General features: G+C 40.8%; 1 protein-coding gene across 1 annotated transcript; it reads left to right on the top strand.

The window, feature by feature from the left end:
• Positions 1-9,969: 9,969 nt before the first annotated feature.
• On the top strand, positions 9,970-14,064 carry LOC119724534 (G-protein coupled receptor moody-like). The gene is made up of 2 exons (XM_038195668.1): positions 9,970-10,004; positions 12,897-14,064. Exons 1-2 carry the CDS (start codon positions 9,970-9,972, stop codon positions 14,062-14,064), a joined length of 1,203 nt encoding a protein of 400 aa, XP_038051596.1.
• Positions 14,065-16,191: the final 2,127 nt, after the last annotated feature.

Below are 16,191 nucleotides of genomic sequence, written 5' to 3'. Positions count from 1 at the left end.
GTGTGTAGTAAAATGCTTCTGCTTTTAAGTTGTATTCGGTTTTATTGCACTTCCGGTAACACCGGAAGTGAAGGTCATGCGGTTTTCTGTCCGGAGACAAGAAATGCTTCTCACGGCATAGTCTACAACCTCACGACAAAATGAACACGAAGCTCTATTTAGTTCAAAAGATATAGCGCAAATTATTTTGTCAAAATTTTCCCTTAAATCGCTTGAAATTTGATACCTGATGACGTCACGACGACGTAACAAAATTTATAACATCTTTATAACATGGTACAATTTCACACAATGTTTTATGATCATACCATAAACCGTTCGGAAGAAATGTTGCTTTGTTTTAATTTCAAGCTATAAACGTCTTCATTTTGAGTTCAACTAACTTTGACTTTCCGGTAGTCCCGGAAGGAAAGGTCAAAAATGTGTATCAAGGTATTGTCCATCAGATCACAAAGTAATGAACGTTATCGTTTATTTTGTTCATGACTTATATTTGACGGAAAATTGTAATATTTTGACCAAAAACAGCTTGTAATTTTACACCCGATGACGTCATCGTGACGTCAGTGTAATATGCACCACTTAGGATGAGGGTCGATGTATATTGAAAGTTACAATTTCATACCATATACCGTTTAAGGGAAAACCCGCGGAGAAGTATTGTCCGGGGAAAAAAAAAAGACTCAAACAAAGAAGATTTATGAGAACAATTACAAAGAGTGGTCGGGTTGTGCCCGACCACTAAATTAAAAATGAGGAAAAAATAGCATGTCGCCTAAGGGATAACTTAAAAATTAACAACAAAAGGTACTTGAAAGCCAAACATAAGAACTCAAAATGGTCAGGGTCAGTGCTTTAAAATTTGAAAACTCCAACTTCAGTGACATGGTATTTACGAATTTATATGACATTCAGTGGCTACCTTTAGCAACTGCCGGCAAAAATATAACGTCAGAGCTATATATTTATCAAAACTATTGAACTTGTCCCTAAACGCTGTAAATAAGGGGGAGGTAGGGCACGCCCCCACTCAAGGCCTGTTCATCCTCCGTATTCCCCGTTCAGAATTCGCAGGCTAAAATTTATTTTATATGACCAAACTAAATCTCCAGAAAATGAGGCCCCTGTACCCCCATCCCACCCCGTGAAAACGGGAACACAGTCGCGATACTGTCCTGAATTAATAGTTTCTGATACATATATATATATTTATATATATTTGTTGTTATTATAATAGCCTTTGGCCCTCAGTCTATGAATATTGTTGCTATGGAGTTGCTGCCGTATAAATTATTTAAACGAAAATTTCTTGCACAATAATGTATAGACACAAAACAAATTTCATCGCCGCTGGCGGCGCAACGCGCACTGTTTCCAGGTATCAATGCCGTTGTTTTTTTCTAGAAAAACGTTCCGTGATACGGTCGTGTTTCTCGTGGTATTTCATAGACATGAAATAAGCAACATGAATAATTACTTTGTACTGGAAAAAAATTGAGTGGCTCTGCAACATAGTGTTTATACCTCAAAAAATATTTTAAAATCTAGTTTTAACAGAGTACATTTTAAGAATAGAGATAACAAGATTGAAATGTTTGCCACACTTCACTTTTACACTTCATATAAATCTCCCACTCGACAAAAGTCAGGGGGCGAGTTGTCAAGGGGCAAAGTTGACTTAGAGGACAGTTGGTTAGGCGAGTTTTGATCAGGGGACGAGTTTGTGGAGGGGCAGTGAGGACAGGGAAGTCAGGGGGTGAGTTGACCATAAACTTGCACTTTTTTTAAAGTATGCTTAGAGTAGGCCTAGTTGCGGTGGGAACCAGACTTCGCCCTTGAAAACCATGCGGAATCGGTCCTGACAACCAATTACTCTCTCTTCTTTGCTGTCAATTTTTGTTCCTTTTTACGCCGCATTTTTGATAATAAAATATACTTTCAGCCAATATTATTGTCATAAGCAAGCCCTACAGAAGAAATTTGTTTCGGATAAAAATGTAGTGATGTTTTTCTTTTAAACAGGTTTCGATCGTGCGTGTGTCACTTTCACGTTGAATATCTCAAGATAACCGATTTTTTTACAGGGCAACACAATACTGAAAATACCATTTTCGCGGAAATCTTTCAGTTGTTATTTCCGACAATTTACAAGCCGTCTAAACAGCATCGTTTGAGGTTTTTTTAATCGGGAATAATAGCACCAGACCTCAACCAAACTGCCTTACTTTTAATGCGGATCGCAGTTACGTACTCAATTATACCGAGAGCAGTTATTAACATAAAAAGAGCCTCAAAACTTAAGGTGGGGAACAATTTTGTGAAGAAACATTTTTAAAATCGGATATAGAAAATGCAGTCATTTAGCCTTATTTTAAATGGTCATGTCGACATGTACAAACAATTTATTCTTCGAGTCCAACGTAAAACTGTTGATATTGTTTCAGTCAATATTCAAACACCATCAATCAAGCGTTACAAAATAATGTAGTGAAAATCTGATGACATGTCTGGTTACTTGACACTCTTCTTCACTGTTAACTACAAATATGAATTTTGGGACAACCTCTGTAATTATGTGATTGACAAAAACAAGACAAGACAAGCGAGCAGTGACGTACGTAGCCGCGGGTGTGGCAGAGTGCATCGGGCTAGAAATTTTAAAATTAAAGAATGCCGATAGAAGCCAAATCGGGACGGCGCAAAATGGATTTTAAAAACTGGGCGATAATTACATTTTGAAACGGGCAAACAAAACCCTGACTACGCGCCTTCAAACAAATCCCAGAAAAGGCAGCCTTTCCCAAAACAATGTTTTTATACGTTCTCAGAATATATCTCTATGAATAGAAAGTGATTGTACCAAATATTAATACGCAATCAACATCTTCGAATTTAAAGTTGTACATGTATATCAATGGTACTGGTTCAATACAAAAATATTCTCGAATGACTCGGCGGTGCAAAAATAGCCTCGTTACATATCACGAAGTCTCGATAGTCTCAGATTTAGACCGATAGACTTTAACAACATACATGCAGACATGGGCTTACACTTTGTAGGTGGAAGTTTGACACTAGTAATTAGAGTAAAATTTATTCTCAGTGAAATACGGCATTTGGAATGTGATGTGCTTCATGTACGTACTTTGTATTGGCAGGTTGTCAGCCCTCCCCAACGAGTCACGAATCCTTCAGAGACTGGTCTCAACCAGCGGTGACTGTATCCTGATACAAACGTCTATGTCTCTCCTGTCCTTGTATTGACGCGTTGCCAGTCCTCCCCGACGAGTCCCGGAATCCTTCAGAGACTGGTCTCAACCAGCGGTGACTGTATCCTGATACAAACGTCTATGTCTCTCCTGTCCTTTGCAATTTGAAACCACCCGGTGAGATTTGCGGAGCCCATGCATCCATGATACGCTTTCGTCGGGTGTCAATCTCCAATAGGTGACTTGCTACTGGCTTTGCGAGCTCTTATAAATTATAATCGCAAACTAGTAGCGTGATATTTGTCGCAAAGGCCCAGAGCCTCAACGCAAGGCATCACAGGCCCCTCCTCGACGCGATTTCATTGGCTGTCTGGCAACAGTTTTGCATAATTTGAATATCAATAGCATTTTCTCCCAATAAAGGCATACAATCGGGCCACAATTGTGGCAAAAACCCGGGTTTTTGGAGGCTTGCCAAATATGAGCCGCATGCGGCAGGCCTGTTTGCCAGAGGTCAAAGATCGTATCTCTGACGCACTGTCCTATCTTTGATAAAGATAACTGACACATTACAAACACTTGAACACTTATTTTCTCCGTTTTGTTAATAAATCCTTTAAAAGCCGCTCCCTGACACTTTGACTGCGATTTTTGCTATCATTGTTTATCTAATTTGCTTACGTGGCCGTCAAAGTCACCAGGGTACCGACTATTGCAAGTCAAGAAGCTTTCAACCATGGACCCGTGTGCAAACAGTACTTTGATTACTTCTTTTACCAGATCAAAAAGTGTGTTTACCATCTATTTTCAGAATGTACACAAATTAGCTCTTGGCGTCTTCTTGTAAGCGCCAGGCGCTGTTCTGCACGAGTTACCCTTTTGCACAAACGTGGCCCAGCATTTGGCCCTTGACAGAAAAAAACAAAACAATGGTTGCGCAGTCATCCTTGACAACAGACACACAATCAAGGTATCATTGGAAAAGGGAGACATTAACTTACTTGAAAATGTTTATTATATTTGTTATAATTCATATTTACATTTGGATTTCCTGGGTTTTTTTATTTTAACCCTGTAGGCATCAAATTACAAATGAGTTTAGTGATAGTTTCTGAACCACTTGACCGATCATGTTCATAATCTGCAACCGATGTAGAACATAATGATCAGCATTTGTGATTTCAAGAAAGAAACTTGGTACTTGATACTTGGTACTTGGTACTTGGTACTTGGTACTTGGTACTTGGTACTTGGTACTTGGTACTTGGTACTTGGTACTTGGTATATGGTACTTGGTACTTGGTACTTGGTACTTGGTACTTGGTACTTGGTACTTGGTACTTGGTACTTGGTACTTGGTACTTGGTACTTGGTACTTGGTACTTGGTACTTGGTACTTGGTACTTGGTACCTGGTACCTGGTACCTGGTACTTGGTACTTGGTACTTGGTACTTGGTACTTGGTGGTTATTTTCTTCAGAACTCCTTGATGATGTCTAAGTGAGAGGTTAAGGGAACTCAAGGGAACTTGAACTTGTCTATATTAAATTTAAAGCTAAACAAAGCGGGGTAGAATAGCTCATTCGGTAGAGCGCCTGGACGATATCCTAAGGTCGCAGGTTCAAACCCACTTCAGTCAATTTCTTTGTTTATCTCTAAAAATGGTCGCTCGGCCCACTTTTTGATATTATTTCCCCACGATTGACGTGGACGATTTTCAGGATCTGGTCATTCAACACCTATAATTCCAATGCCCATGATTTTTTTGGACATCAGGCGAGGTATCAGCCAGTGGAAGCGTACTGCTCGACACCGTGAGAACGAAGTTGACTAATATCAGATTCTCAAAAGCCGCCGTTCTTGGGCTTTTTAAACGTTCAGACTTAAATTGTTGGATTGAATAATAAAGGTTTAATTCATGGAGTTCACAAGGCCTCAAATTTGTCCCATGGTGGTACTTGGGTGATTACACGAGACTAAACATCAATATTCGTTATATGATATCCGACTGCAATCTTTGGCCCTGGTTAATTATAAAAGTGTTGACACACATCAGCAAGTTTTATCTTGACAATTCTTGTATTGCAATGTACGTCAGTACCAACCTGGCTCACCTTCCCTGGGATTCACAGAGATAACAGGGACTGAAGTCGAAATTGCAGGCTCTATTTTTTCCCTTTACCCCAAATGCAAGGTGTGTGGTATCAGGTGATTGGCAGTGTCTCGTTTGAGTAAATAAAAGGCAAATATAGACTCAAACTGTCCTCACCAAAAAAAACGACAGGGGTGTTAAATATCTTCCATTGCTGAAATAGTACAGTTTAACTTTAAGCCACTATGAATGGTATATGCAGTGGTGTAGCCAGTGGGGGGGGGGCCGCTGGGCTGGAACATTTCATGGGGGAGCGTCATGTAGATCAATGAAATGTTTTTTTTTTTTTGAAACTCAAAATCTCAGTGGGGGGCGACGGGGGGGGGGACAAGGTTTCATGGGGGGGGGCTGTCGCCCCCCTCCCCCCCTCCCCCCCCCCCCCCCCCGTGGCTACGCCACTGGGTATATGGTATCAGGTGATTGGCAGTGTCCAAGTGTCATGGCGGGAAATAAGAATATCTGGGTAGCGTGTTGAGGCTGCAGTTTCATCAGTTTCTTAATGTGTATTTGTAATATTCATATTATATTTAACTTGTTCAATTTAAGTCAATAATAAAACAATAATGTGGGGTCTCTTGTCATTGCTGCTGATAGTGTTTTAAAGTGCGTAGTTGTAGGCACCCTACAGTTGTGAAGAGTGATCATATCGATCGCTAGACTAATAAATGTTGTATCTAAGAACGTCCCCAATTTCATAAGTTCTAATACTTATTGAAAAAGATATATGATACATATGTTTACATAAAACGTAAAATCCAGGAAAATGTATCAAAAAAATAGTTTAATTGGTATTATTGTGTCTGTGAACATCCAAGTCCAAAACAAAAAGCTACTTCAGCCTGGAGGATCTATGTCTATTCTTGGAGCCTGAATTGATGGCAATAATGTTTGCCTCCCCCTTCTCCAATAGCAGAGACAGGATCTTTGGAAGAGAATTTACAATAGGCACACAATCATTACGGCTTCTTGTTTGAGTGGTAGGCTTGTCATTGGTGGTCAAATCAGACCTTGACTTGAAACAGATCCTCACAACCCACCGTTCTTGGGAATTTGGTCTAACATAGTTTTAACCTTTCGTATTGATTTTTCTTTGCAGGTTAAGTCGAACCCCCTTTTGTCAAAACTGTATTTGTTTTTTCACGTTGTGATGATTGAATACGTACGATTGCTATTCATGGATTTCACAATGCCTGAAATTTATCACAGAATGAATATTAGCTGATTATCTGAAACTAAACATCTACATCAATTATCTGATACTTGACTCCAAGTTTGTCCTGGTTAATTGACTTGTTTACGCACACCAACTCAAATTATCTTGATAATGATTTGATTACGATGTAAGTCTGTACCACGCAGGCTCATCTTCTCGGCGATTCAAAGAGATAACAGGGTAATTCAGTCCAATTTAGATTTGAGTTTCGGTTTTGGGGGCACTCCACCCCCCCCCCATGCACTGTGTGTGGTATCTGTGCTCTGGCTATATGGACAGGTGATGAGACTATCTTGGTAAAGTTGTAATTTTTTCCCAAGATCTTAGGAATTTAGGCTTCAGCCTGGGAACTTGGGAATGTTTTTCAAATGTTCACCAACTATTTGGATTTTATGTGGATATATTGAGTGGGGAGTCAGTGTTAGGATGTGTCCCTGGAAAATACATCGAGCCAGTCTTTGTGCACATGCTTGCCAGAATGTGTATTTTTCATGCAGGAACAATGAATATGACTTAAAGTTTCCAAGCTAAAAATGCAATGAAGGAAAAGTAAGGATTGCGCATACGCAAAGAAATCCTCGCAATACTTTATGAGCGCAATATTGATATATTTTTTATAACATTGAGAAAAATGTCACAATTACTTATTGTTTATTAAATACGTATGCCTTATAAGGACAACCGCCTCTTGACAATTGGGTGTTTTGTGCTGCTTTTCTAATCGAACTGGGTAAGATTGCCTTAAATCATGTAATCTGAATGTCTTGGGATTATCAAGGAATGTACTGCGGTCATCCTGAGATTTCCAAATTTCAAGAGTGGCAATGCCGAGTGTCATCAGGTCGACTGCTTCACTTGTAACTTGAGAATTGATACAATATAGTCCCGTTTAGTCATTAGGATATTGGCGTTCATTTGGAAATGCAAGGTGACACAGAGGTACATTGTGTTACAGGGGGGATCAAGGAATGTGTGTAGGGCGGGGGGGGGGTGTTAATCAGCAAAAATCAGTGAAATGTAGACAGGTTTTTTTATTCCAGACACTTGGCCTCAGTAAAATCAAAAGGTGTGAGTGTGTGTGGGGGGAGGGAGGGGGCTCATACCATAATTTCAATAGGGGCGCTTTTCAAATCCGACGATTATTCACACTGTATTACAGAATAGTGTACAAATACACCCTAACCAAGCTGGCTCTGTCAGTATTGTGTGGACAGGCGGATATTACTTTGCAGTCGTATGAGGGAGGGGGGTTGCATTATTTTGTTAGGAACTTCTATTATTTTATTTTTTTACAGAGCTGGGGGTTGAACCCCCCCCCCCCCCCCCCCCCCCGCTGGATCCTCGCCTGTGTTAACAACTACGGTTGATTTGAAGTGAAATTAAACGATTTGCATGGGTTTGCGATGTTTATTCTGTTGTAAGGTTGTAATGTTTTACAACTCGCCTGGATTGACATTATTACTCATTGTGTGTGAAGGGCCGATACCCAAAGGGGTTTATCAATAAATGACTAAAGGCTTGATAAATTATCCTTTTCCCTTAAACATTCCTGGACAGATATTCAACTGACTTGCTTGTTACAAAAAATTATTATAATTTACTGAGGACTAATGTGTTAAAATTCATATTTCTCTTTGACTGGGTATATGAAGAGTTCGTTTACATAAAAAAAAATATAATCCGTTTTTCACTTTTTGCGAAAATCTGCTAGACATCACAGAGTCCACCTTGTGCACGAGTAATGGACTTGTGCACAAATATCCACTGCCCATTACACATATCCTGAGAGCTCTTGACAAGGGGTCTACCCGATGTTCCCCAATACCTGTTTTCCCCAATACCGATGTTCCCCGAAATCCTTAGGATAAGGGTTAGGGTAGGGTTTGGGTTAGGGTAATAATTATGGTAAGGAAATTAGGGAACATCGGTAATAGGGAACATCGGTATTGGGGAACATAGTTATGCACCCCTTTACAATGTGTATTTGAAAAAGAATTTAAGTTGTCCAGAGTGCAGTCGTCAATGGATCCAGTGTCAATGGGTCCAGTGTTAATGTTATTCCATCAGACTGGGCTTGATTTATTATAAGGAGAGCTATTTCTAGCGCCGTGGCTAAATCAAACGTTTTAACGCATGGGAACAAACTCCAAAATCCAGTCTTGAGAGAAGACTACGAAGTTTCAGTCTTGTACATGTACATTTGTGCAGTAATTTGTGATAATGTGTTGGTGCAATAAATGTGTTTTTAATTTTAAGATCCCATGTGATTTTAGCTATCGTGATCTCAATCTTGACGGATATCTCATTGAAAACATGGAGTTAATTTGAGGGAATTATATAACGACTCCCACTTTTGACGAACGCCACCAGCCCATACCACAAGAGGGCGTTGTTTGAATCTGAGGCTGGATGCGTGAGTTTATTTCCCAGGACTGCCAGAAGCAATGTCATGAATAATTCGGTTTTCCTTTGAATCATTGCAAGACATAGCTTCGTGTTCTCTTTGCCCTTTAAATTCAAATAATCCCAACGATAAGTTTGAAGAAGGAAGATAGTCGATTAAAATGAGCATCGACGACGTGGATTCGAACCAGGGATCTTTGTGTCATAGCTCATCTCGCTATCCACTATAGGCTGCCGTGTGTGATAGCTAGACGACAACCGTTCTTAAAATGGCTTTAATGTAACTTGTTGACTAAATAAAATCAATGTTGTTCATGTCATTGTTCTGCTCACATGAATAAACATTATTCATTATCGAAAGTACTGAATTATTGATGATTTGGCCCTAACTATCCCCGGAATAACAATTACGCAGCGTGAATAGATAAAATACCACCAGATCATACAACAAGAGGGCGCTTTCCTAATTTGATGCTGGGTACATACAATGTTCATTCATCAGAAACTAGGTTTTTTTTGGACAACAAAAGTTCAAAAAGAAAATGGAATTCACTGGCTGCGATTAAGTTGAAGGGGAAGAGGGGAGAGGTAGGTGGACAAAAAGGAAGAAAAAATCGTTTAATAATGCAAAATACTTCAGCGTGGTCCACATGCAGATAAAGCGGTAAAATGTTTTTTTTTTGGAGATGAGATACTGAAAGAGGGCGCTATTTCTTATTCGTAGGAAGAATTAAGCATGCAATGATGGACCCTATCCGGAGGTGGCAATGGTTACCCCCCCCCCCACCCCTTCCAATGACTGACCTGTGATTTCAGTATGGTTGATTTTTTCTCTGAGTTTAACCGAAGTTCTATCGACGCCGATGAACGCTTTAATTTCTCTAAATATCCAACAGGCATGTGTTGCCCATCATACCCAACCTCTAGGCAACAGTTTAATCCAATAAACAGTTTTTGAGTCATCGTTTTACCAAAAGATCACACCCCTCTAAATGTGCTACGAGAGAGAGATCAGCTACGACGTTGGGTATGTTGCCGGAAACGCAGCAGTACACCAAGGTTCATCTGCGGCATCTTCTGCTGGTAGAATTTTGACATCTACTAGTTTCTGCATCAGTCGTTATGTTTTTCAGCTGAGATTATGTTGACAGGTGCATTACTTAAACTACCCAGGGTCCGAAGAACAGCTTCCTTTGAAGCTTGAAACTTGGTGTCATCAGCTCATAAGAGGGATGTAACATAACACAAAATCCTCACTTATGTAAAGGGGTTTTCTTTTTCTGCCCGGAGTTGCACTGCTTGATGATCATGCTAAGAGCGAACTGCATTATTCTCGTCGAAGTAAAGTCTGTCCCGAGCCAATGTGGCTCATCAGGCCGGTGTTTATCTCCAGTTTCCTTGGCATGAAACGACTGAGAATATTTATACTCCCCCTGAATGGGATGCCAGTCCATCGCAGGATTACTCCCCAGCTAATGCCGGTACCCATTTAAACTCCTGGGTGGAGAGGGGCAAGTGGGGTTGAAGTGCCTTGCCCAAGGACACAATATATGGCCAGCGGCTGGATTCGAACCCCGGACCCTCTGATCATGAGTAACGAATCCTAACCACTGGGCCACACACTCCCCCTCTCGTCGATACATGGAACCAAATCGACTTGCCAGTTTCTCGACGTGTCACATGTCTAAAACAACTTCATTACCACCCTTCCATTGCCGGAAATGCAGGAAGATGCTAGCTGGTCAACGGGGAATCCAACCAAACTTTATGAGATTGACTACCGGTGCCCCAATAGGGTTGAACCTAATCGGTTATCTTGGGAGATGAGGTCGACGTGATCTGAGCCAATTAGCCTGAGCTTTATCAACCGGAGGCAGAGAACAGACACGAAGATGTAGGTAGCGATCCTGCAGTGTCTTGACCGAATAAGTGTATTGGGGAGAGGCAACGTTTACGGGCAGCAGCGTCATTACATGTATCAAGTGAGGATTTGACATACGGCAGACACAGACAGATACGGATTGACCGTAGATGCATTAGTCTCTGGTGTTCCGCGTAGCATAAGCTGATGGGCTGCATCTTGAGGTAACATGTCAGCTTTCAACTACACCTTAACTCCCTACAAATCGAATGGAGAACTCTGATTGGTTATCATTTGGCCATCTCTATGAAAACGTAGTGTGTATGCAATTCGCTGTGCGCATGAGTGAATAACCGTCAAAATGTATTACTTGTCAAGTCGTTGGACATGCAGAGGCTAGGAATTAATGTAAATATGATACACAGCGAGTATAGACAAAACACAAATTTATAACGACTTGTCTTCAAGTCTACGTAAGTCTACGCGAGCCGATTCAGTCAGTAATTATGTATAATTTGACCGTCATCTTGACCTTGAGATTCTGACCATTCGGCGGGCGCCTTACGTATATCGGGTTTTCAGTAACCCGTACGGTTGTTATATTACAAACAAGTCAGCAAAATTGACCAATCATCCAGTGGCGTAAATCTGTGCCGGCGAGTGGAGGGGATAAGGGATGACCGAAATCCAAAAAAAAAGGCCTGTCCGTGTTTATTTGAAAAGCGGATGGGGGGAGGGGGGACTCGACACCAATTACACAAGTATGTGTAATATTTTCAAGATATAGATATATATCAATATTTATTCTCGCGCTTACATTAAAACGGCATATTTTAAAAGTTTTTGCACTTTTGTTCTCCACTTTTCAGTGCTATTGAAAACATGTTGGTTATTGGGATGTTCTAAAATACATCGAAATCCCCATTTTAGTTTTCTCATCACAAAGAAGTGGGGGATGATTCAATAGCCCACTCACTGGTCAAAAAGTGCGGAGGTATACCCCTATCTCCCGCGGGATGTACGTCCCTGCAATCAACAACTTACTCCATTATTTCTGCTCGAAATGACGTCACAGTTTTAAAAATCGACTCCGATTGGCTGGGGCGCGGAGTCGCATATAATCTGCATTGCTCAGATGATATCAGACGTTGGATACGGAGAAAGCTGCGTTGGATGGACAACGGGTGATATTGGAATCAGACTATATAGGGTGGGATTGGAGGGGTCCTCATCGATTCGCACTGCAAGTTTCCGCTTTTTTCCCTGTATCTACGACTACCAAACTGAAACTGGAACTTATTGGGTGAGGAGAACGTTTGACAATAATTTAGCAAGAAACTCATTTCGACTGAGAGGTTTTTGTGCCCAGCTCTGTTTACAAAGCTCTTTGAAATACAGCAATTAAGCCTCAAACAATTGTTCGACAACAATTACACGACGTGGACTTTGGCCGATTATTAGGGAGAACTTAAAAGAGGAAGTAAGTTTTAGTTTTCAAATTATCAACTATGTAATTGCATGTCATTGCATCAGCGGCCGGATCGGTTTCGGGGCTTTGTGCACATTAGGTATACTGTCATTTTACTATAGCATTACCCTTACATTTTGTGTGTTTGTTACCCGATGATGACGTTGATCGTTTTAATCATGTTTGGTTTACCTTTTCAAGTGGATAGTCAATGATATAACGAATATACGGGACACGATATATTACATTAATAGTGAGAATTATGCGGCAATAAAAAAAAACATAAATAGGCCGACACTCGGAATAAAATTTGCGACGCCTACACGGTTCTATTTGTTTTGTTTCGAAATGCTGGCTGTCGTGACCGGCAACACTTATTTCCTCGATGGTTTTCTCGTTCAGTGTGACAAACTGTACATTTTCTTGATGACTAGGCTGTGGTATGACCAGACAGCTTCAGGCCAAGTCTGAATTGGTTTTTGCATGGACTTGTATTTCCGCACTTGGTTTGCCCCAAACAGTTCGTTCCGTTGTCGACGGCATTATAACGTACGACTGGTGAAACGATAGGCCTACGACTGACGGCCCAGTGTCTGTAACACTTTACCAAACCCCGATCATTTGAACTCCACCATGGCTCAGAATTTTGAAGATCAAAATGTAACCACTACCTCCACCAGGGAGCCAACTTCTGAACTTCACCCGTACGGCGTTTTGGTGTTTGCAGCCTGCGCGTGGGTCATCGTAGCTGTGTTGGGTATAACAGGCAACACTATGGTTATTCTAGCTGCGATTCTCAGTAAGCACGTCCGGACGACTACTAATGTCCTGGTGGTCAACCTGAGTGTGGCTGATCTGTGGACCTGCTTGTCTCTGCCTTGGTCAAGCGTGGCTTTGCTGAGTAATGGTACCTGGCCTCTGGCTAGCGAGATCCCGTGCCAAATAGCGGCCTTCATGTGGCACACCGGTCTAGGAGTTAGCCTGTACAACCTGGCTTTCATTGCATTGAATCGTCTTGTCAAGATAACTTGCCGACTGGCCACGTACAATCGCATCTTCTCACCTCGCAAGATGGTATGCATTGTAGCGCTATCCTGGCTCATCCCGATCTTCGTTATCATCTTTCCACTCACTATCGGTGTGGGTAGCTTAGGTCTTGATCTCAGAGACGATACCTGTACAGATGATGACTTACATCCTCGTGCTGATGACTACAACCTAGCCCAAACCATCGGATTCTACCCGATCCCTATGACCACTGTCGTCGTCAGCTATGTCGTCATCTATATCCATGTCAGGCGACACTTCAGCAAACAACTCTCCAAGACACAGAACAAGGACACAGCCACTGATGCCGTAGAGCCCAGTGCAACCACTATGACATCCATATCAACTACTGGTACTTCAGCTGAGGTTCTCGAGGAATGCGAGGAGCGTAAAGGTGCCGCAAGAAAGCGCAAAATCAGCCGTCAGCAGCTCCAGATCGCCAAGAACCTCTTCTGGGTCTTCTGCGCGTTCACGCTCTGCATCTCGCCGTACTACATCTCACTCTTCTTTGCCAACAGTGATGTGTTCGCTCTGTACGGCGCTACCATCTTGATCTGCAACAGTTGTGTTAATCCCATCATTTACGGAGTCAAACACCCGCAGTTTAAGAAGGTACTCCGGCCGATGTTGTGGTGTAAGTGGAAGAAAATACCACAGCCGTCTGAGACACTTCAAGCGATCCTCTCAATACGTCAGAGAGAGAACACTTGACAATTTGAGAACAATCTCTGCTTACTTTGTAAACACCTCGCGCTGTAAATAAATGGCGCTATTTAGGCCTAAGCAAAGTACAAACTATAGTGTGCCAAGTAATACCCAACAAATTATTCTTTTATGACATTTAAGCTGCATATAATGGTGGCTGCTTAGCAACTTTTGTTTCCTTTAGCAATTACTGGGACTTGTCACTGCTTGTCCTTATTGGCCTCTGTATAATCAATTACCGGCAATGCCTGATAAAGTGCATGTATATTCAACACTTAGTCTTACCATTATCATGAGGATATTACTGGATTAATTCACCGGGATTAATTTGCTTATAAGCTTGTATTTGGCAATTTAGTGACTCGTTATCCTGTTATGTTTATGATTATTTTGTTGCATGTACCATGAAGTTTATAAAATTGCGGGAGTGATAAATGAATTAATCTTAGTACAGATGGGAATTGGAGGTTTTCATGGTGAGTTGGTAATAACAAGGTAAGTTGTTGCAAAATGAGGCAAAATCTCTCAGTTGGGAGTACATGTGCTTCTGAAAAGAACGGGAAAGAACTCAACTTTTGAGACTATCGCCAGGAGACTGTCTCGTGACGACGGGCAGAGCATACTGTCTAAAACAACTTACCTTTGTCTAATAAATGTATTCTTCCACGGTTTACATCAAGTTTCAAACGCGTTGTGTCAAATGTTATGGATAATAATCAATCGCAATTTCAAACCGATGCAATGTGTTGTTCTTGAAATATCATCTCAACAAAGAGTGTCAAAAGAGACTAAAATTCGGAAGGAATTGCTCGTAATTGAAACGCTTAGGCCTATTTTCTTTAAATCATATTAAATGTATTCTTTCACGGTTCACGCCAATTTTCAACCGGATTGTGTCAAATGTTATGATTAATAACCGTTCGCAATTTCAAACCAATGCAATAAGTTTTTGTAAATAATAATAATAAGTTAAAATTTATATAGCGCCCGTCCATGAAGAAAATCATGCTCCAAGGCGCTTTCTATATAAGAAGTTAAGACACAGGATAAAATTACAATGAAATGTATACTTAAGAAGATTGAAGCCCGGTTCATACCCCACACAGATAAAAATACAATGAGATGTACATGTAAACTTAAAAAGAAACGGAACCCCGCATCACCCCAGCACCAACACGTAGCCCGAACCGGCTTTAAACAATGTAAAACCATTCTACACAAACAGTTTGCTAAAACAGTATATACTTAGAACAATATACGATAGCAATAAGCAAAATAATACACATGTATAAAAACAGCTTTAGAAATCAGTATTATGCAAGAACAAGACATGTGGACAATTAAGTTAAGTTAAAAAAGCTGGATTAAAAAGATGAGTTTTTAGCCCTGATTTAAATTTACCGAGAGCTTCAACTTCTCTTAGGGTCATATTCAGCTTATTCCACTCCTGTGGGGCAACCGATGAGAATGCTCCGTCACCATACATGGACATCTTACTCCTTGGACAGTGCAACCTTGTTGCATCTTGGGACTGGCGAGTGATTCTGAGGGAGACAGATCTGGTACTACAAATTAATTCATTCAAGTAGTCAGGACATTGACCGTTAATACATTTATAAACAAGCAAGCACAGTTTGTAAATAATTCGATACTTAACTGGGAGCCAGTGAAGTTCCATGAGCACCGGAGTTATGTGATCAAACTTTCTAGTACCTGAGAAAATCCTGGCCGCACAGTTTTGGACTCTTTGTAAGGGGGCTAGGGTAGACTGGGGAAGACCAGCAAACGATGGATTACAGTAATCAATTCTTGTCATGATAAGCAAAGTAATAACAATCCCGGGACATACCGTTATTTCGTTTTACCGTTTTGCATTTCCTCAAAACAAAAATAGTAAACAAACCATAGACCGTTTGTCGTTTTACAGTTTTGTCAAACGGTCAAACGGTATTAAGATAAATACGGTTTCTCTGGTTTATAAGTTTCATAAAATTCATTACAGCATAACGATCAATGATTTTTGTTTTACAGTTTTACACAAATAACTTTGAAAAACAGCAAAACGGTCAGTATTGAATACAGACCGTTATTTAATTTAAGTGTCCTAGTGAACAGTCCGTGGTGCATTTTGTG

Source organism: Patiria miniata, unplaced genomic scaffold (assembly GCF_015706575.1).
Source record: "Patiria miniata isolate m_02_andy unplaced genomic scaffold, ASM1570657v1 HiC_scaffold_1, whole genome shotgun sequence".
Lineage (NCBI taxonomy): Eukaryota > Metazoa > Echinodermata > Asteroidea > Valvatida > Asterinidae > Patiria > Patiria miniata.
Note: the sequence above shows the minus strand (reverse complement) of the source record. Positions and strands in the feature narration are given on the sequence as shown.